This window comes from Gallus gallus, unplaced genomic scaffold (assembly GCF_016699485.2).
Source record: "Gallus gallus isolate bGalGal1 unplaced genomic scaffold, bGalGal1.mat.broiler.GRCg7b scaffold_63, whole genome shotgun sequence".
Classification (NCBI taxonomy): Eukaryota; Metazoa; Chordata; class Aves; order Galliformes; family Phasianidae; genus Gallus; species Gallus gallus.
The window spans coordinates 532-25,347 of record NW_024096015.1 but is presented as its reverse complement, the minus strand read 5'-3'; the positions used below and the strand labels follow the sequence as shown (position 1 = coordinate 25,347).

General features: G+C 62.2%; 1 protein-coding gene across 1 annotated transcript in view; it reads left to right on the top strand.

Annotated features, from left to right (window-relative positions):
* LOC107050721 (chromodomain-helicase-DNA-binding protein 3-like) overlaps positions 1-24,547 on the top strand; it is a gene marked incomplete at both ends in the record, with an annotated part of 36,332 nt that extends 11,785 nt beyond the window's left edge. Inside the window, 16 exon segments of the mRNA XM_040657215.1 lie at positions 1,120-1,297; positions 2,179-2,244; positions 2,589-2,629; positions 2,631-2,675; positions 3,540-3,673; positions 7,531-7,675; positions 7,773-7,935; positions 8,801-8,920; positions 9,626-9,838; positions 9,921-10,019; positions 10,235-10,351; positions 10,437-10,545; positions 13,274-13,406; positions 17,842-18,037; positions 22,168-22,331; positions 24,385-24,547. Coding sequence (XP_040513149.1) covers positions 1,120-1,297; positions 2,179-2,244; positions 2,589-2,629; positions 2,631-2,675; positions 3,540-3,673; positions 7,531-7,675; positions 7,773-7,935; positions 8,801-8,920; positions 9,626-9,838; positions 9,921-10,019; positions 10,235-10,351; positions 10,437-10,545; positions 13,274-13,406; positions 17,842-18,037; positions 22,168-22,331; positions 24,385-24,547 — 2,086 coding nt within the window.
* Positions 24,548-24,816: the final 269 nt, after the last annotated feature.

The window sequence follows — 24,816 nt, the reverse complement described above, 5'->3', positions numbered from 1 at the left end:
GGAGGTGATGGAGTTGAGAGGGATGGAGGTGATGGAGATGATGGAGACAGTTGGGGTGGAGATGATGAAGATGAGGTCGGGGTGAAGATGATGGCAATAATGAAGATGATGAGGGCGATGGGGATGGAGATGATGAAGATGAGGTCGGGGTGAAGATAACGGTGGTGATGGGGATGGAGATGATGAGGACAGTGGTGATGAAGATGATGAGGGAGATGGGGATGGAGGCGATGGAGATGATGAGGACAGAGGGGGGCGGAGATGATGAGGATGGTGGGGTGAAGATGAGATGCAGATGATGAGGACGGTGGGGATGGAAATAATGGAGATGATGAGGAGAGCGGGGATGGAGACTGTGAGGACAGTGGTAATGAAGATGATGAGGACGGTGTGGATGGAGTTGGAGGTGGTGGGGGTGGAGATGGTGAGGAGAAAACGGGGTGGAGATGGTGAGGATGATGGGGATGAAGATGGTGGGGATGATGAGGAAAGTGGGGATGAAGATGGTGGGGATGATGGGGAGAAAACAGGATGGAGATGATGAGGATGATGGGGTTGAAGATGGTGGGGATGATGGGGGTGGAGTTGAAATGAAGATGGTGAGGACAGTGGGGATGGAGATGAGATGGAGACAAAGACAGTGGGGATGGAGATGATGGTGAGGACAGCAGGGATGGAAACGGAGCTAGTGAGGATAATGGATGGAAACGGAGGTGGTGAGGATGGCAGGGATGGGAGTGGAGATGGTGAGGACAACAGGGATGGGAGTGGAGATGGTGAGGATAATGGATGGAAACGGAGGTGGTGAGGATGGCAGGGATGGAAGTGGAGATGGTGAGGATGGCAGGAATGGAAGTGGAGATGCTGAGGACAACAGGGATGGAAGTGGAGATGGTGAGGATAACAGGGATGGAAATGGAGATGCTGAGGACAACAGGGATGGAAGTGGAGATGCTGAGGACAACAGGGATGGAAGTGGAGATGCTGAGGACAACAGGGATGGGAGTGGAGATGCTGAGGACAACAGGGATGGGAGTGGAGATGCTGAGGACGCTGAGGACACGAAGGCGGCCCTGGGAGCGCTGTGAGCCCCACGCAGCCCCATTGCTGTGCCCTCAGATCGAGGAGATCGAGCGGGAGATCATCAAGCAGGAGGAGAACGTCGACCCCGACTACTGGGAGAAGCTGCTGCGGCACCACTACGAGCAGCAGCAGGAGGACCTGGCCCGCAACCTGGGCAAGGGGAAGCGCGTCCGCAAGCAGGTCAACTACAACGACGCGGCGCAGGAGGACCAAGGTGGGCACTGGGGGCACTGCCAGGCACTGGGAGGCACTGGGAGGCACTGGGGAGGGTGTGGGGCACGAGCCAGAGGCAGATCCCATAATGGCTTGGCCCAGGAGGACTGAGGGGGGCACTTGGAGTCGCTGGGAGGCACTGGGGAGGGTTTGGGGCACGAGCCAGAGGCAGATCCCATAACGGCTTGGCTCAGGAGGACTGAGGGGGGCACTGGGAGGGCAGTGGGTGGGACTGGGAGGGACTGGGAGGCACTGGGGAGGATTTGAGGCACAAGCCAGAGGCAGGCAACTATAACAGCTTGGCCCAGGAGGTCCGAGGTGGGCACTGGGGGCACTGGGTGGGACTGGGAAGCACTGGGAGGGACTGGGAAGCACTGGGGAGGGTATGGGGCACAAGCAAGAGGCAGATCCCATAACAGCTTGGCCCAGGAGGACTGAGGGGGGCACTGGGAGGGCAATGGGAGGGACTGGGAGGGCACTGGGGAGGGTATGGGGCACAAGCAAGAGGCAGATCCCATAACAGCTTGGCCCAGGAGGACCGAGGGGGGCACTGGGAGGGCAATGGGAGGGACTGGGAGGGCACTGGGGAGGGTTTGGGGCACAAGCCAGGTGAGATAGAGGCAGGTAACTGTAACAGCTTAGCCCAGGAGGGCCGAGGGGGGCACTGGGAGGCACTGGGAGGGACTGGGAAGCACTGGGAGGGACTGGGAAGCACTGGGAGGGCGCTGGGGGGGGATGTGGGACACGGGGGGGGAGCTTGGGGGTGGGGTTTGGGGGTGTTGGGGGGGGTATTGGGGTCTTGTGGCAGCTTGGGGGAGGCAGGGGGGGTTTGGGGGCACATTGGGCTTTTCTGGGGGGTGCTGATGGTGCCCCCCCCCCCAGATAACCAGTCTGAGTACTCGGTGGGATCTGAGGAGGAGGATGAGGACTTCGATGAGCGGCCGGAGGGTGAGTGCCCCCCCCCACGTAAACCCCCCTCCCCCTCAGTGGGCCCTCTGTCCGGATGACTCCGGGGGGGGGATGGCGGGGGGTCCTGGGTGGCACAGATGGGGGTCGAGGGGGGGATGGGGGGGGTCAGGGGTGCCGTGGGGGGGAGATTCATGGGTACCCGTGGGGGGGGGGGGGGGGGGGGGGGGGGGGGGGGGGGGGGGGGGGGGGGGGGGTCAGGGTGCCATGGGGGGCAGGGAGGTCTTTGAGGGGGGGTCTCAGGGTGCCCTTGGGGGTGTCTCGGGGTGGAGCGGTGCTGTTGTCACCCCCCCACACACACTGTTTCCCCCCCTCCCCCCCCCCAGGCCGGCGCCAGTCCAAGCGTCAGCTCCGGAACGAGAAGGACAAAACCGCTGCCCCCACTGCTGGCCCGGGTGGGGGGCAACATCGAGGTGAGCCCCCCGGGCTGTGGGGGGGCTCCCCCACGTCCTTCCAGCCACCAGAGGCCTCCCTCCCCTCCCCCCCCCCGCCACTATTGTCCCCCTCCTGTCACCTGGATGGATCTCCAGTGGCCACCAGTATCGTCCCCGTCCCCCCCCCCCCTTCACTTATCATTATCCCCCCCACCCCCACTACATGACCTGGCTCCTTCCAACCCCACCACTGTGACCCCCCCCCCACCCACCAGTGTCCCTCCCCTCCCCCCCCCCCCATCCCCCAATCTCACCTGTGTCCTTCCAACCCACCAGTGTGACCCCCCCCCCCCCCCCCACCCACCAGTGTGACCCCCCCCCACCCAGCAGTCCCCCCCCTTGTCACCTGGATCCTTCCAGCCCACTAGTTCCCCCCCCCCCATCCACCAATATCCTCCCCACCACTGTGACCCCCCCCCATCTACAATTGCCCCCCACATCACTGTATCCTTCCACCCCATCATATCCCCCCAAATCCCCCCCCCCCCCGGGTGCCCCCATGACCGCAGCCACCCCCACCCCCCCCCAGGTGCTGGGCTTCAAAACCCCCCCCCCCCCGGGTGCCCCCATGACTGCAGCCCCCCCCCCCCCCCAGGTGCTGGGCTTCAAATCCCCCCCCCCCACCGGGTGCCCCCCTAACCGCAGCCCCCCTCCCCCCCCGCCCAGGTGCTGAGCTTCAAATCCCCCCCCCCCCCCCCCCCCCCCCGGGTGCCCCCCCTGACCGCAGCCCCCCCCCCCCCGCCTTCCCAGGTGCTGGGCTTCAAATCCCCCCATGACCGCAGCCCCCCCCACCCCCCCCCCCCACCGGGTGCCCCCATGACCGCAGCCCCCCCCCCCCCCCAGGTGCTGGGCTTCAACACGCGGCAGCGGAAGGCGTTCCTCAACGCGGTGATGCGGTGGGGAATGCCCCCCCAGGACGCCTTCACCTCGCAGTGGTTGGTGCGCGATCTGCGCGGGAAGAGCGAGAAGGAGTTCAAGTGGGTGACCCCCCCGTGCGATCACGTGACCCCCCCCGTGCGATCACGTGACCCCCCGTGTCATCAAGTGACCTCCCATGTCGTCACGTGACCCCCTCGTGTCATCACGTGACACCCTGTGTCATCAAGTGACCTCCTGTGTCATGACATGACCCCCCCCTGTCGTCACGTGACCCCCCCCCCTGTCGTCACGTGACCCCCCGTGTCGTCACGTGACCCCCCCGTCATCACGTTACCCTGTATCATTACATGACCCCCCTGTGTCGTCACGTGACCCCCCCGTGTCATCACGTGACCCCCCATCATTACATGACCCCCCTGTATCGTCACGTGACCCCCCTGTGTCATCATGTGACCCCCCTGTGTCGTCACGTGACCCCCCCGTGTCATCATGTGACTTCCTGTGCCATCATGTGACCCCCCCATGTCGTCACGTGACCCCCCTTGTCATCACGTTACCCCGTATCATTACATGACCCCCCTGTGTTGTCACATGACTTCCTGTGTCATCACGTGACCCCCCCGTCATCACGTTACCCCGTATCATTACATGACCGCCGTGTCATCACGTGACCCCCCCCGTGTCATCATGTGACTTCCTGTGCCATCATGTGACCCCCCCCTTGTCATCATGTGACCCCCCCATCATCATGTGACCCCGTATCATTACATGACCCCCTGTGTCATCACGTGACCCCCCCCGTGCCATCACGTGACCTCCTGTGTCATCACGTCTGTGTGAGTGTGCCATCACGTGACCTCCTGTGCCATCACGTGTGTGTCCTTTTGCCATCATGTGACCTCCTGTGTCATCACGTGACCCCCCCATGTCATCACGTGTGTGTGCGTGTCATCACGTGACCTCATGTGTGATCACATGACCCCACATCTGTGTCCCTCACATCTGTGTCCCCCCCCCACGTCCCCACATGCCTTCGTGTCCCCATCACACATACCGATCCGTGTCCCTTTGTGTCCCCGTGTCACATCTCGCCGTCTCTGTGCCCCACATCCCTGCATGGCCCCTCTTCCTCTGTGTCCCCCCCGTGTCCCCCCCGTCCCCATTTCTCCCCGTGTCCCCCCATGACCCCCCATCCCCGTGTCCCTCTTGTTTCCCCCCACGTCCCCCCATGTCCCCCTCCGGTCCCCATGTCCCCCCGTGTCCCCCCCATCCCTGTGTCCCTCTTGTGTCCCCCCACATCCCCCCATTTCTACCTGTCCCCACGTCCCCCCATGTCCCCCCTGTCCCCATGTCCCCCTATTTCCCCATGTCCCACCACGTCCCCCCTATTTCTCCATGTCCCCCCATGTCCGCCCCGGGGCCCCCCCCACCCCTGTGTCCCTCTCATGTCCCCCCATGTCCCCCCTCTGTCCCCACGTCACCCTATTTCCCCACGTCTCCCCATGTCCCCCCCGGGGCCCCCCCCATCCCTGTGTCCCTCTCGTGTCCCCCCATGTCACCCCACGTCCCCCCTGTCCCCATGTCCCCCCATGTCCCCCCATTTCCCCCCATGTCCCCCCCCCGTCCCCATGTCCCCCCCATCCCTGTGTCCCTCTCGTGTCCCCCCATGTCCCCCCATTTCCCCCCATGTCCCCCCCCGTCCCCATGTCCCCCCCATCCCTGTGTCCCTCTCGTGTCCCCCCATTTCCCCATGTCCCCCCATGCCCCCCCCGTCCCCATGTCCCCCCCATCCCTGTGTCCCTCTCGTGTCCCCCCATTTCCCCATGTCCCCCCATTTCCCCATGTCCCCCCATGTCCCCCCCCGTCCCCATGTCCCCCCATGTCCCCCCCCGTCCCCATGTCCCCCCATGTCCCGCCCGTCCCCGTGCCGCATGATGAGCCCTTACTCAGCCGAGCGCCGTCGCCGTTGGGTTTCCTGGGGAGCAGACGAGGGCTGCATCCCCCTCACCCCGACGCACAGCCACCCCCGGGGGGGTCCCCGTGTCCCCAGGGGGGGTCGGCTGAGGCCCTGGGGGTGCCAGAGAGGCGGCAGCTCCCGGCCAACGCCGGCACAGCTCTGGGGCGGGCGCTGTGATGAGGGGACGGCTGATGGCACGGGGATGGGGGGGGTAATGGGGACATGGGGGGCGGCGGGGACATGGGGGGGTGGGGGGGGGTAATGGGGACATGGGGGGCAGCGGGGACATGGGGGGACATGGTGGGTAATGGGGACATGGGGATACTGGGGGACGTGGTGGGTAATGGGGACATGGGGATACTGGGGGACGTGGTGGGTAATGGGGACATGGGGATACTGGGGGACGTGGTGGGTAATGGGGACATGGGGGACAGCGGGGATATTGGGGAACATTGTGGGTAATGGGGATATGGGGGGCAGTGGGGACGTTGGGGGTAATGGGGACAGTGGGGGACATCAGAGACAGTGGGGACAGTGGGGGCAGAGGAGTGGGTTGAGGACACTGAGGGCCTCAGGGACAGCGTGGAGGTGGGGCATTGGGGACCATTGAGATGGGGACATTGGGGACCGTAGGGATGGGGACATTGGGGACCGTAGGGATGGGGACATTGGGGACCATAGAGATGGGACATTGGGGACCGTAGGGATGGGGGCATTGGGGACCGTAGGGATGGGGGCATTGGGGACCGTAGGGATGGGACATTGGGGACTGTAGGGATGGGACATTGGGGACCATTGAGATGGGGACATTGGGGACCATAGAGATGGGACATTGGGGACCGTAGGGATGGGGACTGTTGGGGACAGTGGGGTCAGGGTCTCTGGGGACCAGAGGGACAGGGACATTGGGGGCTATAGGAATGGGGTCTTTGGGGACCAGAGGGACATTGGGGACCATAAGGATGGGGACATTGCGGACCATAGGGGTGGGGTCTTTGGGGTTAGTAGGGTTGGGGGCATTGTGGACTGTAGGGACGGGGGCATTGGGGACCGTAGGGACGGGGTCTTCGAGGACCATAGGGATGTGGTCTTTGGGGTTAGCAGGGATGGGGACATTGGGGACTGTGGGGTCAGGGTCTTTGGGGACCATAAGGATGGGGACATGGGGGGCTGTAGGGATGGGAGTTTAATGGACCATACGGACAGGGTCTTTGGGATCAGAGGGATGGGGGCATTGGGGACTGTAAGGATGGGGGCATTGGGGACCATAGGGATGGGGTCTTTAGGGTTAGTAGGGTTGGGGGCATTGTGGACTGTAGGGACGGGGGCATTGGAGACCGTAGGGACGGGGTCATTGGGGATCATATGGACTGCACTGTGGGGGAGCAGCACGGTGGCACCATCCCCCCCCCCCCCCCCCCATCTGCTGTCCCCCTCCCCACATGGCACCACCACCCCCCCCATCTGCTGTCCCCCCTCCCCACATGGCACCCCCCCCCCATTGTCCCCCCCCCCCACATGGCACTGCCCCCCCATATGCTGTCCCCCTCCCCACATGGCACCGCCCCCCCCCCCCATCTGCTGTCCCCCTCCCCACATGGCACCCCCCCCCATCTGCTGTCCCCCTCCCCACATGGCACCGCCCCCCCCCGCTGTCCCCCTCCCCGCATGGCACCCCCCCCTCATTGCCCCCCCCCCACATGGCACCGCCCCCCCCGCTGTCCCCCTCCCCACATGGCACCCCCCCCCCCCATTGTCCCCCCCCACATGGCACCACCCCCCCCGCTGTCCCCCTCCCCGCATGGCACCCCCCCCTCATTGCCCCCCCCCCCACATGGCACCGCCCCCCCCCTGCTGTCCCCCCCCCATATGGCACCGCCCCCCCCTGCTGTCCCCCTCCCCACATGGCACCCCCCCCCATTGTCCCCCCCCCCACATGGCACCGCCCCCCCCCATTGTCCCCCCCCCACATGGCACCGCCCCCCCCGCTGTCCGCAGGGCCTACGTGTCCCTCTTCATGCGCCACCTATGCGAGCCGGGTGCCGACGGCTCCGAGACCTTTGCGGATGGGGTCCCCCGCGAGGGGCTGTCGAGGCAGCAGGTGCTGACCCGCATCGGCGTCATGTCCCTGGTCAAGAAGAAGGTACGGGCCGTGGCGACCCCCCCCGCCCCCTCCCACGACCCCCCCCCACGTGTCCCCTCCTCCCCGTGTCACCCTGTGCCCCCCACCCCCCCAAAAGGTGCAGGAGTTCGAGCACATCAATGGGCGCTGGAGCCTCCCCGAGCTGGTCCCGGAGCTCAGCGCCGACTCCAAGCGCTCCTCCCGCGCCTCCTCCCCCGCCAAGACCTGCAGCACCGACCCCGAGCAGAGCCGGACCCCCACCCCGTGCACCTCCAAACCCGGTATGGGGCGGGGGGGGCAGAGCAGGGGGGGCAGAGGATGGGGGGGGACACGGAGGGGCAGAGAGGGGGGGATGTGGGGGATATGGGGACAGGATGGGGGGTTCAGAGGGGCAGAGAGTGGGGGATGTGGGGGATATGGGGTCAGAGGGGCAGAGAGGGGGGGGATGTGGGGGATATGGGGACAGGATGGGGGGGTCAGAGGGGCAGAGAAGGGGGGATGTGGGGGATATGGGGACAGGGATGTGGGAGTCAGAGGGGCAGAGAGTGGGGGATGTGGGGGAATATGGGGTCAGAGGGGAAGAGAGGGGGAGATGTGGGGACAGAGAGTGGGGGATGTAGGGGATATGGGATCAGAGGGGCAGAGAAGGGGGGATGTGGGGGATATGGGGACAGGATGTGGGGGTCAGAGGGGCAGAGAGGGGGGGATGTGGGGTCAGAGGGGCAGAGAAGGGGGGATGTGGGGGATATGGGGCCAGGATGTGGGGGTCAGAGGGGCAGAGAAGGGGGGATGTGGGGGATATGGGGACAGGGATGTGGGAGTCAGAGGGGCAGAGAGTGGGGGATGTGGGGGAATATGGGGTCAGAGGGGAAGAGAGGGGGAGATGTGGGGGATATGGGGACAGGATGGGGGGGTCAGAGGGGCAGAGAGTGGGGGATGTGGGGGCAGAGGGGTGGAGGGGGGGATGAGGGGGATATGGGGACAGGGGGGGTGGGGATGTGGGGATGTGGGGACAATAGGGATGTGGGGACGGGGTTGGGGGACAGAGTGTGATGGAGGGGATGGGGCCGTGAGGGGCCGTGGGGACGGGATTGGGGTGCAGGGACCCCCCATGGCCCCCAGCCTCAGTGTCTGCTGTCCCCGCAGCCACCCCGGCGCCCAGCGAGCGTGGGGACGGGATGGGGCCGCCCCCGGATAGGGACGACGGTGACAACAGGGACGAGAAGGAGCCCAAAGGGCCCGAGAAGATGGAGACTGAGGTGGGTGGTGGGGCTCTGCCCGGCCCCGGCCCCATCCCTGTCCCATCCCTGTCCCATCCTCATCCCTGTCCTCATCCTTGTCCTATTCCCATCTCTGTCTCCATCCCTATCCCCATCCTGTCCTGTCCCATCCCCATCCTTGTCCCCATTTCTGTCCCTGTCCCCATCCCTGTCCTATCCCCATCCCTGTCCTGATTTCTGTCCCATCCCCGCCCCATCCCGGTCCCCATCCCCGTTCCATCCCCATCCCATCCCCACTCCTGTCCCCACCCCTGTCCTATCCCCATCTCTGTCCCCATCCCTGTTCTGTCCCATCCCCATCCCTGTTCTGTCCCATCCCCGTCCCATCCCCATCCCCGTCCCCATCTCTGCCCCTATCCCCGTCCCGTCCCCATCCCCATCCCCATCTCCATCCCCATCCCCATCCCTGTCCCGTCCCCATCTCCGCCCCCATCCCCGTCCCATTCCCATCCCCGTCCCCTTCACCATCCCCGTCCCCTTCACCATCCCCGTCCCCATCCCCCTCCCCATCTCCATCCCTCTCCCCATCCTGTCCTGTCCCATTGCCGTCCCTGTCCCCATTTCTGTCCCATCCCCATTTCTGTCCCATCCCTGTCCCCATCCCTGTCCCCATCCCATCCCCATCTCTGTCCCATCCCCATCCCTGCCCCCATTTCTGTCCCGTCCCCATCTCTGTCCCCGTGCCCCCCAGCTGTCCCCCCTCGCGTGCCCGTGGAGGTGCCCTTTGGGGTGGGGGTGACACCGCGTGGCTGTCCCCTCAGCCGCCCGCCCCCGAAGCCCCCCCATCCCCGGGCAACGGCAGCGAGGCCGAAGGGCCGAGGAAGGGCGAGGAGGAGGAGGGACCAGGGGACAGGGAGCCCGAGGCCGAAGGGCCCCCCCCCCCGCGACGAGCACGACCGAGCAGGTGGGCGCCCCACACCCCCCCACAGCCCCCAAACCAAATCCCCGCGGGGTCTCTGAGCATTGCCCCCCCCATTTCCCCCCAGGCACTGAGGTCGATAAAACCCCCGGGGGGGAAAAGGGCGACGAGAAACCCCCCGAGGAGGAGCCCAAAGAGCGGCCGGGAGACCCCGACCCTAAAAGAGGTATTGGGGTACGGAGGGGGGGGGGAGATGGGGAGGGGGGGGGGCAAATAGGACGGGGCTTAACGAAGGGGCGCAGCTGAGCGTTAATTGCGCCCTGCTGACGCCTGGGGATGATTGCCTTCATAGCTGGGGGGGGTGGGGGGGGATATGGGGGGAGGAATATGTGGGAGTGGGGGGGGGGAGGGGGGGTCGTAAACCCCATAACGCCCCCCCAGCAGAGGAGGTGAAGGCCGAGAAGGAGCCCAAAGCGGAGCCGCGCGCCAACGGCCGCCGCGACGACAGAGCCGAGAAGCCGCGCTTCATGTTCAACATCGCCGACGGCGGCTTCACGGGTGAGCTCTGGGGGGGCTGCGGGGGGGGGGGGGACGGAGGAGGGGGGGTCCCCCCACCTTCCTGACCCCCCCCAAAACCCCCCAGAGCTGCACACGCTGTGGCAGAACGAGGAACGCGCCGCCGTCTCCTCGGGGAAACTCAATGAGATTTGGCACCGGCGCCACGACTACTGGCTGCTGGCCGGCATCGTCCTGTATCCTTACCGCACCCCTCACAGCCCCCCGAGACCCCCCCAAATCCATGGGGTGCCCCATAGATCCCCCCCCAAAACCATGGGGTGCCCCACGGCCCCCCTCAGACCCCCCCGAAACCATGGGGTGCCCCACGGCCCCCCCCCAAAACCATGGGGTGCCCCACGGCCCCCCTCAGACCCCCTGAAAACCATGGGGTGCCCCATGGCCCCCCCCCAAAACCATGGGGTGCCCCATAGATCCCCCAAAACCATGGGGTGCCCCACAGCCCCCCTGAGACCCCCCCGAAACCATGGGGTGCCCCACGGCCCCCCTCAGACCCCCCTGACACCATGGGGTGCCCACGGCCCCCCCCCCAAAACCATGGGGTGCCCCACAGCCCCCCCGAAACCATGGGGTGCCCCACAGCCTCCCTCAGACCCCCCCCCTGACACCATGGCGTGCCCCATAGATCCCCCAACAACATGGGGTGCCCCACAGCCCCCCTGAGTCCCCCTCAGCAACATGGGGTGCCCCATAGATCCCCCAAAACCATGGGGTGTCCCAAAGCCCCCCTGAGACCCCCCCGAAACCATGGGGTGCCCCATAGATCCCCCAAAACAATGGGGTGCCCCACAGCCCCCCTGAGACCACCCTGGCTCCATGGGGGGCCCCACAGCCCCCCAAAACCATAGGGTGCCCCATAGCCCCCCTGAGTTCCCCTCAGCAACATGGGGTGCCTCACAGCCCCCCTGAGACCCCCCCCCTCTGACACCATGGGGTGCCCCACAGCCCCCCTGAGCCCCTCCCCCAACAGCATGGGGTGCTCCAGAGCCCCCCCCGGCACCAAGGAGTGCCCCATAGTCCCCCTGAGACCCCCCCCGACACCATGGGGTGCCCCATAACCCCCACAGCCCCCCCCCAAGCACCATGGGGTGCCCCAAAGCCCCCCTGAGGCCCCCCCAACACCATGGGGTGCCCCATAACACCCCAAAAACCATGGGGTGCCCCAAAGCCCCCGATGTAGTAATGCAGTGAGGTGGTAATGCTGTGACACAGCGGTGACACAGTGGTGACTGTGGTGACTCAGTGGTGACACAGTGATGACACAGTGGTGACTGTGGTGACACAGTGGTGACTGTGGTGAATCAGTGGTGACACAGTGGTGACTGTGGTGACACAATGGTGACACTGTGGTGACTGTGGTGAATCAGTGGTGACACAATGGTGACTCAGTTGTGACCCCGTGGTGATCTATTGGTACAGTGGTGACACAGTGACCCAGGGATGACACAGCTGTTGCACGGTGGTCACACAGTGGTGATCCACTGGTGACACAGTGGTGACTCAGTGGTGACACAGTGGTGACCCAGTTGTGACTCAGTGGTGCCCCAGGGGTGACTTTAGTGGTGACACAATGGTGCCGCAGTGGTGACACAATGGTGCCCCTGTGGTGCCCCAGTAGTAACCCAGTGGTGCCACAATGGTGACCCAGTTGTGACCTAGTAGTGCCCCAGGTGTGACTCAGTGGTGCCCCAGTGGTGACTCAGTGGTGCCCCCGTGGTGACTCAGTGGTGCCCCAATGGTTGTGACTCAGTGGTGCCCCACTTGTAAGTCAGTGGTGCCCCAATGGTGCTCAGTAGTGCCCCACTTGTAAATCAGTGGTGCTGCAGTGGTGACACAGCGGTGCCCCAATGGTGCCGCAGTGGTGACACAGTGGTGCCCCAGTAGTGACTCAGTGGAGCCCCAATGGTGACTCAGTAGTGCCCCAATGGTGCCCCGATGGTGCCTCAGTGGTGACTCAGTGGTGCCCCGATGGTGACTCAGTAGTGCCCTGATGGTGCCTCAGTGGTGACTCAGTGGTGCCCCGATGGTGCCCCAATGGTGACTCCGTGGTGCCCCAATGGTGCCCCGATGGTGCCTCAGTGGTGACTCAGTGGAGCCCCAATGGTGACTCAGTGGTGCCCCAGTAGTGACTCAGTGTTGCCCCAATGGTGCCTCAGTGGTGACTCAGTGGTGCCCCAGTAGTGACTCAGTGGAGCCCCAATGGTGACTCAGTAGTGCCCCAATGGTGCCCCGATGGTGCCTCAGTGGTGACTCAGTGGTGCCCCGTTGGTGCCCCAATGGTGCCTCAGTGGTGCCCCAATGGTGCCTCAGTGGTGACCCAGTAGTGACTCAGTGGTGCCCCAATGGTGACTCAGTGGTGCCCCAATGGTGCCCCAGTGGTGACTCCGTGGTGCCCCAATGGTGACTCAGTAGTGCCCCAATGGTGCCCCGATGGTGACTCAGTGGAGCCCCAATGGTGACTCAGTAGTGCCCCGATGGTGCCTCAGTGGTGCCCCAGTGGTGACTCAGTGGTGCCCCAATGGTGACACAGTGGTGCCCCAGTAGTGACTCAGTGGTGCCCCAATGGTGACTCAGTAGTGCCCCAATGGTGCCCCGATGGTGCCTCAGTGGTGACTCAGTGGAGCCCCAATGGTGACACAGTGGTGCCCCAGTAGTGACGCAGTGGTGCCCCAATGGTGCCTCAGTGGTGCCCCAATGGTGCCCCGATGGTGCCTCAGTGGTGACTCAGTGTTGCCCCGATGGTGCCTCAGTGGTGCCCCAATGGTGACTCAGTAGTGCCCCACTTGTAAATCAGTGGTGCTGCAGTGGTGACACAGTGGTGCCCCAATGGTGCCTCAGTGGTGACTGAGTGTTGCCCCGCTGGTGAGTCAGTGGTGCCGCGTTGGTGCAGCCCTTAGCGTGCAGCCACGGCTACGCCCGCTGGACGGACATCCAAAACGACGGCGCCTTCGGGGTCATCAATGAGCCCTTTAAGGGCGAAGCGTCCAAAGGGAACTTCCTGGAGATGAAGAACAAATTCCTCGCACGCCGCTTCAAGGTGAGCGCACGGCTTCGCACCACGGCTGTGCACCACAGCTTTGCACGACGGTTTCGCATCACAGCTCTGCGCGGGGGGGGGTGGAGTGGATGGGCTGCGTTTGCACGGGGGCTTTGCACGAGGGGGTCGTGCAAGGCTGGCGTTTGCACGAGGGCCTTTTAGAAGGGGGGTGTGCTGGGGTTGTGTTTGCACGAGGGGGTCGTGCAAGGCTGGCGTTTGCACGAGGGCCCTTTAGAAGGGGGTTGTGTTTGCACAAGGGACTCACAAGGCTGGCGTTTGCACGAGGGCATTTTTAGAAGGGGGTTTTGTTTGCACGAGGGACTCACAAGGCTGGTGTTTGCACGAGGGCTTTGCCGAAGGAAGTTGTAGTAGAGGTTTGTTTGCACAGGGGAGTCACACAAGGCTGGTGTTTGCACGAGGGCCTTTTAGAAGGGGGTTGTGTTTGCACGAGGGATTCACACAAGGCTGGCGTTTGCACGAGGGCCTTTTAGAAGGGGGTTGTGCTGGGGTTGTGTTTGCACGAGGGACTCAAGGCTGGTGTTTGCACGAGGGCCTTTTAGAATGGGGTTGTGCTTGCCCGAGGGCTTTGCACAAGGCTGTTGTGCTAGGGTTGTGTTTGCACGAGGAACTCACTCAAGGCTGGTGTTTGCACGAGGGCATTTTAGAAGGGAGTCGTGGTGGGGTTGTTCTTGCACGAGTGCTTTGCACAAGGATGTTGTGCTAGGGTTGTGTTTGCACGAGAGAGTTGCACAAGGGAGTTGCACAGGGGCTTTAGAAGGGAGTCGTGCTAGGGTTGTGTTTGCACGAGAGCTTTGCACGAGGGCAGTGTGCTAGGGTTGTGTTTGCACAAGAGTCACACGAGGGTGGTGTTTGCACAAGGGCCTTTTAGAAGGGGGTTGTGCTGGGATTGTGTTTGCACAAGTGCATTGTGCTAGGGTTGTGTTTGCACGAGGGAGTTGCACAAGGGCTTTGTAGAAGGGAGTTGTGCTGGGGTTGTGTTTGCACGAGGGCTTTGCGCAAGGGAGTCGTGCAAGGGTTGTGTGCACAACGGCTTCCTTCACACAAGAGTTCCACACAGGGTTGTGTGCACACGAGCCTTGCACAAGGTAGTGACGCTACAATTGTGTTTGCACGAGGCATTTGCACAAGAGCCTTGTGCACCAGTTTAGCACCAGGATTGCTTGTGTGCTCGAGCTGTGTTTGCCTGAGGGCTGAGGTGGCTGGAGGGTTTTTCACAAGGGCTGTGCTTGCACGAGGGCGTTGCACAAGAGCCTCGTGCACGGCTTTTGCACCAGGATTGCATTTGTGTGTGAGCTGTGTTTGCAGGAGGGCTTTGCACAAGGGAGTTTGCACAGGGGTTATGTTTGCAGGAGAGCCTTGCACAAGGGAGGTGCACAAGGATTGTGTTTGCACAAAGGCTTTCTGAAATGGGAGCTTCGCGCAGGCTGTGCGTGCACAAGGGCCTTGCACGAGGCCTTCACTTGTGCAAGGGTTGTGCTTGCTGGAGTGCGGTGTTTGTGAGCGTGCCTTGCACTCGGGTTGTGTCCAGATGAGTGCTTTGCATGAGAGAGATGCACGAGGGTTCTGTTCACACGAGGACACGCACACGAGCTTTGCACGAGGGCCTTGCACAAGGATGGCGTTTTCACGGGGGCCTTGCACGAGCATTGCACCGTGCAAAGGTCGTCCTTGCACGAGGGCTGTCTCCATGCCCTCAGGGGCTGCTGGAGGGCCTTGTGCACGTGGCGCTTGCACAAGGGCTGCCCCCAGGTGACGCTGCAGTGTCTTGCACGAGCAGATGAGTCGTGCACAGCGCGTGGGTTGTGCCATGGACCGGGAATGGGGAATGGGGGCTTTGCACGAGGATTGGGGTCTCATGTGAGGGCCTCCCGTGAGGGTTCGGGTCTTATGTGGAGACTGAGGCCTTGCACAATGGCTGGGACCTTGCACGAGGGCTGTGGGCATTGCACGAGGGCCTTACGGGGGGGGGGGTGAGGCCTTGCACGTGGGCTGGGGGCTTGCACGAGGGCTGTAGGCCTTGCACAAAGGTGCGGGCCTTGCACGAGGGCCTTACAGGGGGGGGTGTGAGGCCTTGCACGTGGGTTGCAGCTTTGCACTAGGGCCTTGCACGAGGGCTGGGGCTTTGCACTAGGGCCTTGCATGAGGGCTGGGGCCTTGCACAAGGGCCTTGCACGAGGACCGGGGCCTTGCCCAAGAGCACGAGCCTTGCACGAGTGTCAGAGCCTTGCACGACACCCGTGCCCTTACACAGAGCCCGCACTCTTGCACGAGGGCCGATGCTTTGCACAACGGCTTCGGGGGGGAGGGGGACTGTGCCCAATGACCACCCGTGCCGTTCTGTGTTGTCCCCCCCCCATTCTTTATACCCCCCATCCTTTATCCCCCCCCCATTCTTTATCCCCCCCCCCCATCCTTTATCCCCCCCATCCTTTATCCCCCCCCCATCCTTTATCCCCCCCCATCCTTTATCCGCCCCGATTCCCTTCTGTCCCCCCCCCCATTCTGTCCCACCCCCATTCTGTGTGTGTCCCCCCCCCCATTCTTTCTCCCACCCCATTCTGAGTCCCCACCCGGTTCCATTCTGCCCCCCCACCCCCCATTCCTCCCCCCCCCATTCTTTCTGCCCCCCCATTTCTTTCTCCCACCCCATTCTGAGTCCCACCCGGTTCCCTTCTGTGCCCCCCCCCCCCCCCCCATTCTTTTTCCCCCCCCAATTCTTTATCCCCCCCCATTCTGTCCCCCCCCGGTTCCGATCCATGTCCCAGCCCGTTCTGTATCCCCCCCGGTTCCATTCCATCCGTATCTCCCCCACTTCCATTCTTTACCCCCCCCCCCATTCCCTTCTGTGTCCCCCTCAGTTCCATTCTGTGTCCCACCCCATTCTGTCCCCCCCGGTTCTGTTCTGTGTCCCCCCCCGGTTCCGTTCTGTATCTCACCCCTCCAGTTCCATTCTTTGTCCCCCCCGGTTCCATTCTATACCTCACCCCCCCGGTTCCATCCCATGTACCCCCCCGGTTCCATTCTGTGTCCCCCCCCCGGTTCCATTCTATATCTCACCCTTGTACCCCCTGGTTCTGTTCTGTGTCCCTTCCAGTCCCCTTCTATATGTCCCCCCCGTTCCCATTCTGTGTCCCCCCCCAGTCCTCTTCTATGTCCCCCCCAGTCCCCTTCTGTATGTCCCCCCCGGTCCCCTTCTATGTCCCCCCTGCTTCCATTCTATGTCCCACTCGGTCCCCTTCTATGTCCCACCCGGTCCCATTCTGTGTCCCCCCCAGTTCCGGTTCTGCACTCCATGGTCCCCTTCTATTTCCCCCCCAGTCCCTTTCTGTGTCCCCCCCGGTTCCATTCTGTGTCCCCCCACCATTCCGTTTCCGTACCCCCCAGTCCCCTTCTGTGTCCCACCCAGTCCCATTCTGTGTACCACCCGGTTCCATTCTGTGTCCCCCCCCATTCCGTTTCCACACCCTCCGGTCCCCTTCTATGTCCCCCCCATTTCCATTCTGTGTCCCCCCCCATTCTGTTTCCGCACCCCCCGCTCCCCTTCTGTGTCCCCCCCGGTCCCCTTCTATGTCCCCCCCGGTCCCATTCTATGTCCCCCCCCGTCCCCTTCTATGTCCCCCTTGGTTCTATTCTCTGTCCCCCCCCATTCCAGTTCCACACCCCCCAGTCCCCTTCTATGTCCCCCCAGTCCCCTTCTATTTCCCCCCCAGTCCCCTTCTGTGTCCCCCCCGGTTCCATTCTGTGTCCCTTCCAGTCCCCTTCTATCCCCTCCGATCCCCTTCTATGCCCCCCCCGTCCCCTTCTATGTCCCCCTCGGTTCCATTCTCTGTCCCCCCCCATTCCAGTTCCGCACCCCCCGGTCCCCTTCTGTGTCCCCCCGGTCTCCTTCTATGTCCCCCCCAGTCTCCTTCTGTGTCCTCTCTGGTCCCCTTCTATGTCCCACCCGGTTCCATTCTGTGTCCCCCCCCATTCCAGTTCCGCACCCCCCGGTCTCCTTCTGTGTCTCCCCCAGTCCCCTTCTATGTCCCCCCACTTTCATTCTGTGTCCCCCCCGGTCCCCTTCTGTGTCCCCCCGGTCTCCTTCTATGTCCCCCCCAGTCCCCTTCTGTGTCCCCCCCGGTCCCCTTCTATGTCCCCCCTCATTCTGGTTCTGCACCCCCTTGTCCCCTTCTGTGTCCCCCCCGGTTCCATTCTATGTCCCCCCCGGTTCCATTTTGTGTCCCCCCGGTCCCCTTCTATGTCCCCCCCGTCCCCTTCTGTGTCCCCCCCAGTCCCCTTCTGTGTCCCCCCCGCTTCCATTCTGTGTCCCCCCGGTCCCCTTCTATGTCCCCCCGGTCCCCTTCAGTACCCCCCCCGCTCCTTCCGTGCCCCCCCCCGCTGGGATTCCTCACGGCCGTTCTGCTGTGTCCCCCAGCTGCTGGAGCAGGCCCTGGTGATCGAGGAGCAGCTGCGGCGCGCCGCCTACCTGAACATGACGCAGGACCCCAGCCACCCCGCCATGGCCCTGAACACGCGCTTCGCCGAGGTCGAGTGCCTGGCCGAGAGCCACCAGCACTTGTCCAAGGAGTCGCTGGCGGGCAACAAGCCCGCGAACGCCGTCCTGCACAAGGGTAAGAGGCGGGCGGGCCGGCGGCCGCGCCGCGGTCGCCCCGTGTAGCGCCTCGCGCCTCTCTGTACCGCGCTCTCAACGGCTGTGATTAAAGTGGGGTTCTCCTCCCAAGCGGCTCCCGGTGTATCCTTGCTCCGCGCGGGCTTCAGGGCGGCCGGGGGTTGGGGGGGGGGGAGGAGGATGGGGGGAGGGGGCGCGGGGTGAGGACGGAGGAAGAGGGGGTGCAGGGAGGTGAGGAGCGGCTGCTGGGTGAGCTCGGAGTTACCTCAGAGAGCTCGGAGTAACCTCAGAGTGAACTCGGAGTAACCTCAGAGTAACCTCAGGGAGCTCAGAGTAACCTCAGGGAGCTCAGAGTAACCTCAAAGTGAGCTCAGAGGAACCTCAGTGAGCTCAGAGTAACCTCAGTGAACTCGGAGTAACCTCAGAGTAACCTCAGAGTAACCTCAGTGAACTCGGAGTAACCTCAGAGAGCTCAGAGGAACCTCAGTGAGCTCACAGTAACCTCAAAGTGAGCTCGGAGTAACCTCTGAGTAACCTCAGTGAGCTCAGAGTAACCTCAAAGTGAGCTCAGAGTAACCTCAGTGAAATCGGAGTAACCTCAGAGTAACCTCATACTGAGCTCGGAGTAGCTGCAGAGTAACATCTGTGAGCTCGGAGTAACCCCAGAGTGGGTAACCAGAGTGTGCTCAGAGTAACAGCAATGTAAGAGCAGATTGAGCTCAGAGTAACGTCAGAGTAGCAGCAGAGTAATCCCTGAGTAACCTATGAATAACTGCAGAGTAACCTCTGAGTCCCCTCCTGGAGTAACAACCTATTAATGAGCTCTGAGTAACGGCAGAGTAACCTCCAAGTAATCTCTGCGTAACCCATGAGTGGCCTCGGAGTAACCTCTGAGTAACTTTGGTATGACCCCCGGGCTGTCCTCTGAGTAACTTCGGAGTAACCTCTGAGTAATCTGAGTAACCAATGATTGCCCTCTGAGTAACCTCGGGGTAACTTTTGTCTGCCCCCCGGGCTACCCTCTGAGTAACCCCTGAGTAATCTCTGAGTTATCTCTGAGCAATCCTGGAGCAACCTCTGAGTAACCTCTGAGTAACCTCGGGGTAAGCTGGGAGTAAGCTGTGATGCTGGAGCCAGGCGGGGCATGGCCGTGGGGCGCCGGGCAGCGCTGCTTCTGTTTCCTGCTGGCGGGGCTTTGCTCTGGGCTGTATCTGCTGAGTATCCGTCGCGTAACCCTGGAGGATGGCACTCATCTGTCCCCCCCTCCCCACCCCCTCCCCACCCCCCCCCCCCCCCCGGTGCTTCGGGTGCCCCCCATTTTGCAGGAGAAGCCCCAGTGCATGCCGGGGGTAACCTGCAGTCGTTGCGCCACCCCTCGTGCATGCCTGGAGTAACCCTGGAGTACTTCTGTTGTACCCCCCACCCCCCGTGCCCGGATGGACCCTGCATGTCATGCATAAATACCCCAAGCAGCCCTGTGGGGGGTGAGCAGAAACCCTGCAGGGCCCTGAGTAGAGCTGGAGTAGCCATGCGGAGGATCTGTGGGGTATCCTATGAGTATCCCCTGAGTAGCCCTTCTCTGAGGGCCTCGGGGAGCTCAGGGTGTGCAGGGAGGGGGACGGACCCCAAATATCCCCTCTGTGTTTGAGGAGTAGCTCTGGAGTAGCGTTGGTGTAAACCCGGAGTGTGCAGGGAGGATCTGAGGGGTATCCTTTGAGTATCCTATGAGTATCCTCTGAGTGTGCAGGGAGGATCTGAGGGGTATCCTTTGAGTATCCTATGAGTATCTCCTGAATGTGCAGGGAGGATCTGAGGCGTATCCTATGAGTATCCTATGAGTATCCCTGGAGTGCCCCATAACAGCCCCTCCTTCAGGTGCTGCTGGAGTAGCTCTGCTCTATCTCCTCTGCTGGAGGAGTAAACCTGGAGTATCTACACTGGGAGTGCTTCCAGGGCTCTGGGATCGTCTCGGGGTCCCCCCACTGTGGGGCAGCCTATGAATATCCCTTCGAGGAGCTGCCCACCCCCCCACCCCCCATCCCACTCCATGCCCTCAGTGCCCCACGGGCTGGGTGAGCTCTGGGTCAGCCTGCAGTAACGGGGGGCTGCATAACCTGGGGAGGCCGTCAGTAAGCAGTGAGTAACCTCGGAGTAAGACAGGAAGGGGGTGTGAATGTGCTGTGAATAAGTGGAGTAAACAGAGTGGGCTGTGGCCATGAGTGGGCTGTAGGTACACCGTAAGTGAGCTGCAGGCAAACCATGAGCTGTTGAGCTCAGAGCAAATGGAGAAGGCTGTGAGTAAGCTGTGAGTAAGGCGAGATGGGCTCAGACGGAGCTGTAAGTCGGCTCTGAGCGAAGCATGAATGAGCTCTGAGCAACCGCTGAGCGCTGGGGAGGCCGTGGTGAGCCGGGAGTAAAGTTGAGATGCCTTTAAAACTATGAGTAACCCGGGAGTAGGTTCGGAGTAGGAGTAAATCAGGAGAGGGCTGTGAGTGAGCACGGAGTAAGCAGTGTAAGGTGTGAGGTCTGAGTTGTAGACTGAGGAACTGCAGAGCATGGCGTAAGCATAGAGTGTATGATGGGTGAACCAAACATGGGAGGTGTGAGTAACCTGTGAGTAAAAGGGCAGTTGAAGTCTGAGTAACCCCATGAGTGAGCTGCGAGATGAGCCATGTCTGGGTAGCCTATGAGAAAGCTGTAATTGCAGTGAGTAAATGAGGAGGAGCTCAGTGAGCCGCCAAAAAACCACGTGTAAGTTACGAGTAACATGTGAGTAAGTTGTGAGTAAGTGAGAGCTAAACGTGGAGCAACCTGAGGCATAACCTGGGAGCTTGGAAGGGCTCGGTGGCCCATAAGCAAAGCTCTGAGTTACCCCAAGTGATGTGTGGGAGAGCTCGGAGTAGCTTAGGAGCAAGCTCTGAGTAAGATGGGAGTAACCTCTGAGTAAGAGCTGCGAAATCTATGGGTGGGCTCGGAGCAATGAGGGTCAGCTCTGGGCAATGTGTGTGTAAGCCCTGAGTAACACGTGTGTGAGCTGAGTAACCCAGTTCTGAGTAAGGCATGAGCGAGCTGTAATCGCTGAGTAAGGTCTGAGTAAGCTGTGAGTAAGGTCACAGTGAGCTCAGGGTAAGCTCTGATTAAGGTGTGAGTAAGGTCCGAATAAGGTGTAAGGTTCGAGTAAGCTCTCAGTAAGATCTGAATAAGCTCTAAGTAAGATATAAGTAATCTCTGAGTAAGGCCTGAATAAGGTGTAAGCTCTGAGTAAGCTCTGAGTAAGGTTTGAGTAAGCTCTGAATAAGGGGTAAGCTCTGAATAAAGTCAGAATAAGCTCTGAGTAACCTCTGAGTAAGGCCTAAGTCTGAGTAAGCCACGAGTAAGCAATGAATAACCTATGAGGAACCCATGAGTAAGCAATGAGTAACATATGAGTAAGCCATGACTAACTTTCGAGTAAGCCATGATTGAGCAACGAGTAACATAAGAGTAACCCTCGAGCAAGCCACGATGAGCCAATGAGTAACTCTTGAGTAAGCCAAGTAAGCAGTAACATAAGAGTAACCTGTGAGCGACCCTCGAGTAAGCCATGAGTAGTCACTGCATAAGCCATGAGTGAGCAATGAGTAACATAAGAGTAAACCTTGAGTAAGCCACGTAGAGCCAATGAGTAACGCTTGAGTAAGCCATGAGTAACGTGTGAGTAACCTGTGTGCAACCCTTGAGTAAACCATGAGTAAGCCATGAGTAGTTGCTGAGTAAGCCTTGAGTAAGTCATGAGTAACATAAGAGTAACCCTTGAGAAAGCCATGCATAGCCAATGAGTAACCCTTGAGTAAGCCATGAGTAACGTGTGAGTAACCTGTGAGCAACCCTTGAGTAAGCCATGAGTAAGTCATGAGTAACCTGTGAGCAACCCTTGAGTAAGCCATGAGTAAGTCATGAGTAACCTGTACGCAACCCTTGAGTAAGCCATAAGTAATGAGTAATCTGTGCGCAGCCATTGAGTAAGCCATGAGCGTCCCTTGTGTAAGCCACGCCTAAGCAATGAGTAAGCCTTGAGTAAGCAGTGAGTAGCGGCTGAGTAACGGCTGAGTAAGCCCTGAGTAACGCGGCGCCGCGGCGCTCTCCCCGCAGTGCTGAACCAACTGGAGGAGCTGCTGAGCGACATGAAGGCCGACGTCACCCGCCTGCCCGCCACGCTGTCCCGCATCCCCCCCATCGCCGCCCGCCTGCAGATGTCGGAGCGCAGCATCCTCAGCCGCCTGGCCAGCAAGGGGGCCGACAGCCACCCCCCGCCCGTGAGTCACCCCGGGGGGGGACGGACGGACAGACCATGGGGACAGACGGACATTGGGGACATCCGAAACCCCCTTAAGGACAGCCCTCTGTTGGGGATAGATGGACCCTGGGGACAGACGGACCTTGGGGACATCCCTGCCCAGGGGGCCGACAGCCACCCACCCCCGTGAGTCACCCCGGGGGGGGACGGACAGACCCTGGGGACAGACGGACATTGGGGACATCCGAAACCCCCTTAAGGACAGCCCTCTGTTGGGGACAGATGGACGGACCTTGGGGACAGACAGACGGACCTTGGGGACATCCCACCCCCCTTAAGGACAGCCCTCTGTTGGGGACAGACGGACGCTGGGGACAGACAGACCCTGGGGACAGACGGACCTTGGAGACATCCCATCCCCCCTTAAGGACAGCCCTCTGTTGGGGACAGACGGACTGTGGGGACAGACAGATGGACTTTGGGGACATCCGAAACCCCCTTAAGGACAGCCCTCTGTTGGGGACAGATGGACCCTGGGGACAGACAGACCTTGGGGACATCCCACCCCCCTTAAGGACAGCCCTATGTTGGGGACAGACAGACCCTGGGGACAGACAGACGGACCTTGGGGACATCCCAAACCCCCTTAAGGACAGCCCTATGTTGGGGACAGACGGACCCTGGGGACAGACAGACCTTGGGGACATCCCACCCCCCCCCTAAGGACAGCCCTCTGTTGGGGACAGATTGACTCTGGGGACAGACAGCCTTGGGGACATCCCTGCCCAGGGGGGCCGACAGCCACCCCCCGCCCGTGAGTCACCCCGGGGGGGGACGGACAGACCCTGGGGACAGACGGACATTGGGGACATCCCAAACCCCCTTAAGGACAGCCCTCTGTTGGGGACAGATGGACGGACCTTGGGGACAGACAGACGGACCTTGGGGACATCCCACCCCCCTTAAGGACAGCCCTATGTTGGGGACAGACGGACGCTGGGGACAGACAGACCCTGGGGACAGACGGACCTTGGAGACATCCCATCCCCCCTTAAGGACAGCCCTGTGGTGGGGACAGACGGACTCTGGGGACAGACAGACAGACCTTGGGGACATCCCACCCCCCCCCTAAGGACAGCCCTCTGTTGGGGACAGATTGACTCTGGGGACAGACAGACAGCCTTGGGGACATCCCTGCCCAGGGGGCCGACAGCCACCCCCCCCCCGTGAGTCACCCCGGGGGGGGACGGACGGACGGACCTTGGGGACATCCCACCCCCCTTAAGGACAGCCCTCTGTTGGGGACAGACGGACCCTGGGGACAGACAGATGGACCTTGGGGACATCCGAAACCCCCTTAAGGACAGCCCTCTGTTGGGGACAGACAGATGGACCCTGGGGACGGACGGACCTTGGGGACATCCCACCCCCCTTAAGGACAGCCCTATGTTGGGGACAGACAGACCCTGGGGACAGACAGACAGACCCTGGGGACAGACAGACGAACCTTGGGGACATCCCAAACCCCCTTAAGGACAGCCCTCTGTTGGGGACAGACGGACTCTGGGGACGGACGGACGGACCCTGGGGACAGACGGACAGACCTTGGGGACAGACGGACCTTGGGGACATTCCAAACCCCCTTAAGGACAGCCCTATGTTGGGGACAGACAGACTCTGGGGACAGACGGACCTTGGGGACATCCCATCCCCATCCCCTTAGGAACAGCCCTCTGTTGGGGACAGACACCCCTTTCTTGGAGTCACCCTGTGGGGACATCCCTTAGGGACACTCACTGGGGTCCCCCCTTTCTTAGGGACACCCCTTGGGGTCACCCCTTCCATAGGGACACCCCTTCCTTGGGGACACCCCATGGGGTCACCCCTTAGGGACACTCATTGGGGTCACCCCATGGGATCACCCCTTCCATAGGGACACCCCTTCCTTGGGGACACTCATTGGGGTCACCCCACAGCCCCCCCTTCCCCCCCAGTGGGGACAGAGTGCAAAAGTGACACCATTCTCCCCCCCCCCCTCTGTCCCCCCCCCACTTTGCCCCCCCCCCCCCCAGACCTTCCCACCGGGGCCCTACGCCACCCCCCAGAGCTACGGGGGCACTTTTGGGACCCCCCCGGCCGGAGCCCTTCCCCCCGGGGGGGCCAATTACAGCCAGATGCCGCCCGGCTCCTTCATCACTGGTGAGCGGTGGGGGGGGGGGCAAAGGAATGGGGGGGGCAATGGAATGGGGGGGCAAAGGGACCTTGAGGGGGGGGAGAAAAGGAATGGGGGGGCAATGAAATGGGGGGGGGGCAAAGGGACTTTGGGGGGGGACAATGGAATGGGGGGGCAAAGGGAACTTGGGGTGGGGGGGCAAAGGAATGGGGGGGCAATGGAATGGGGGGGGCAAAGGGACCTGGGGGGGGGGGGGGGCAAAGGAATGGGGGGGCAATGGAATGGGGGGGGGGGCAAAGGAATTGGGGGGGGGCAAAGGGACCCTGGGGTG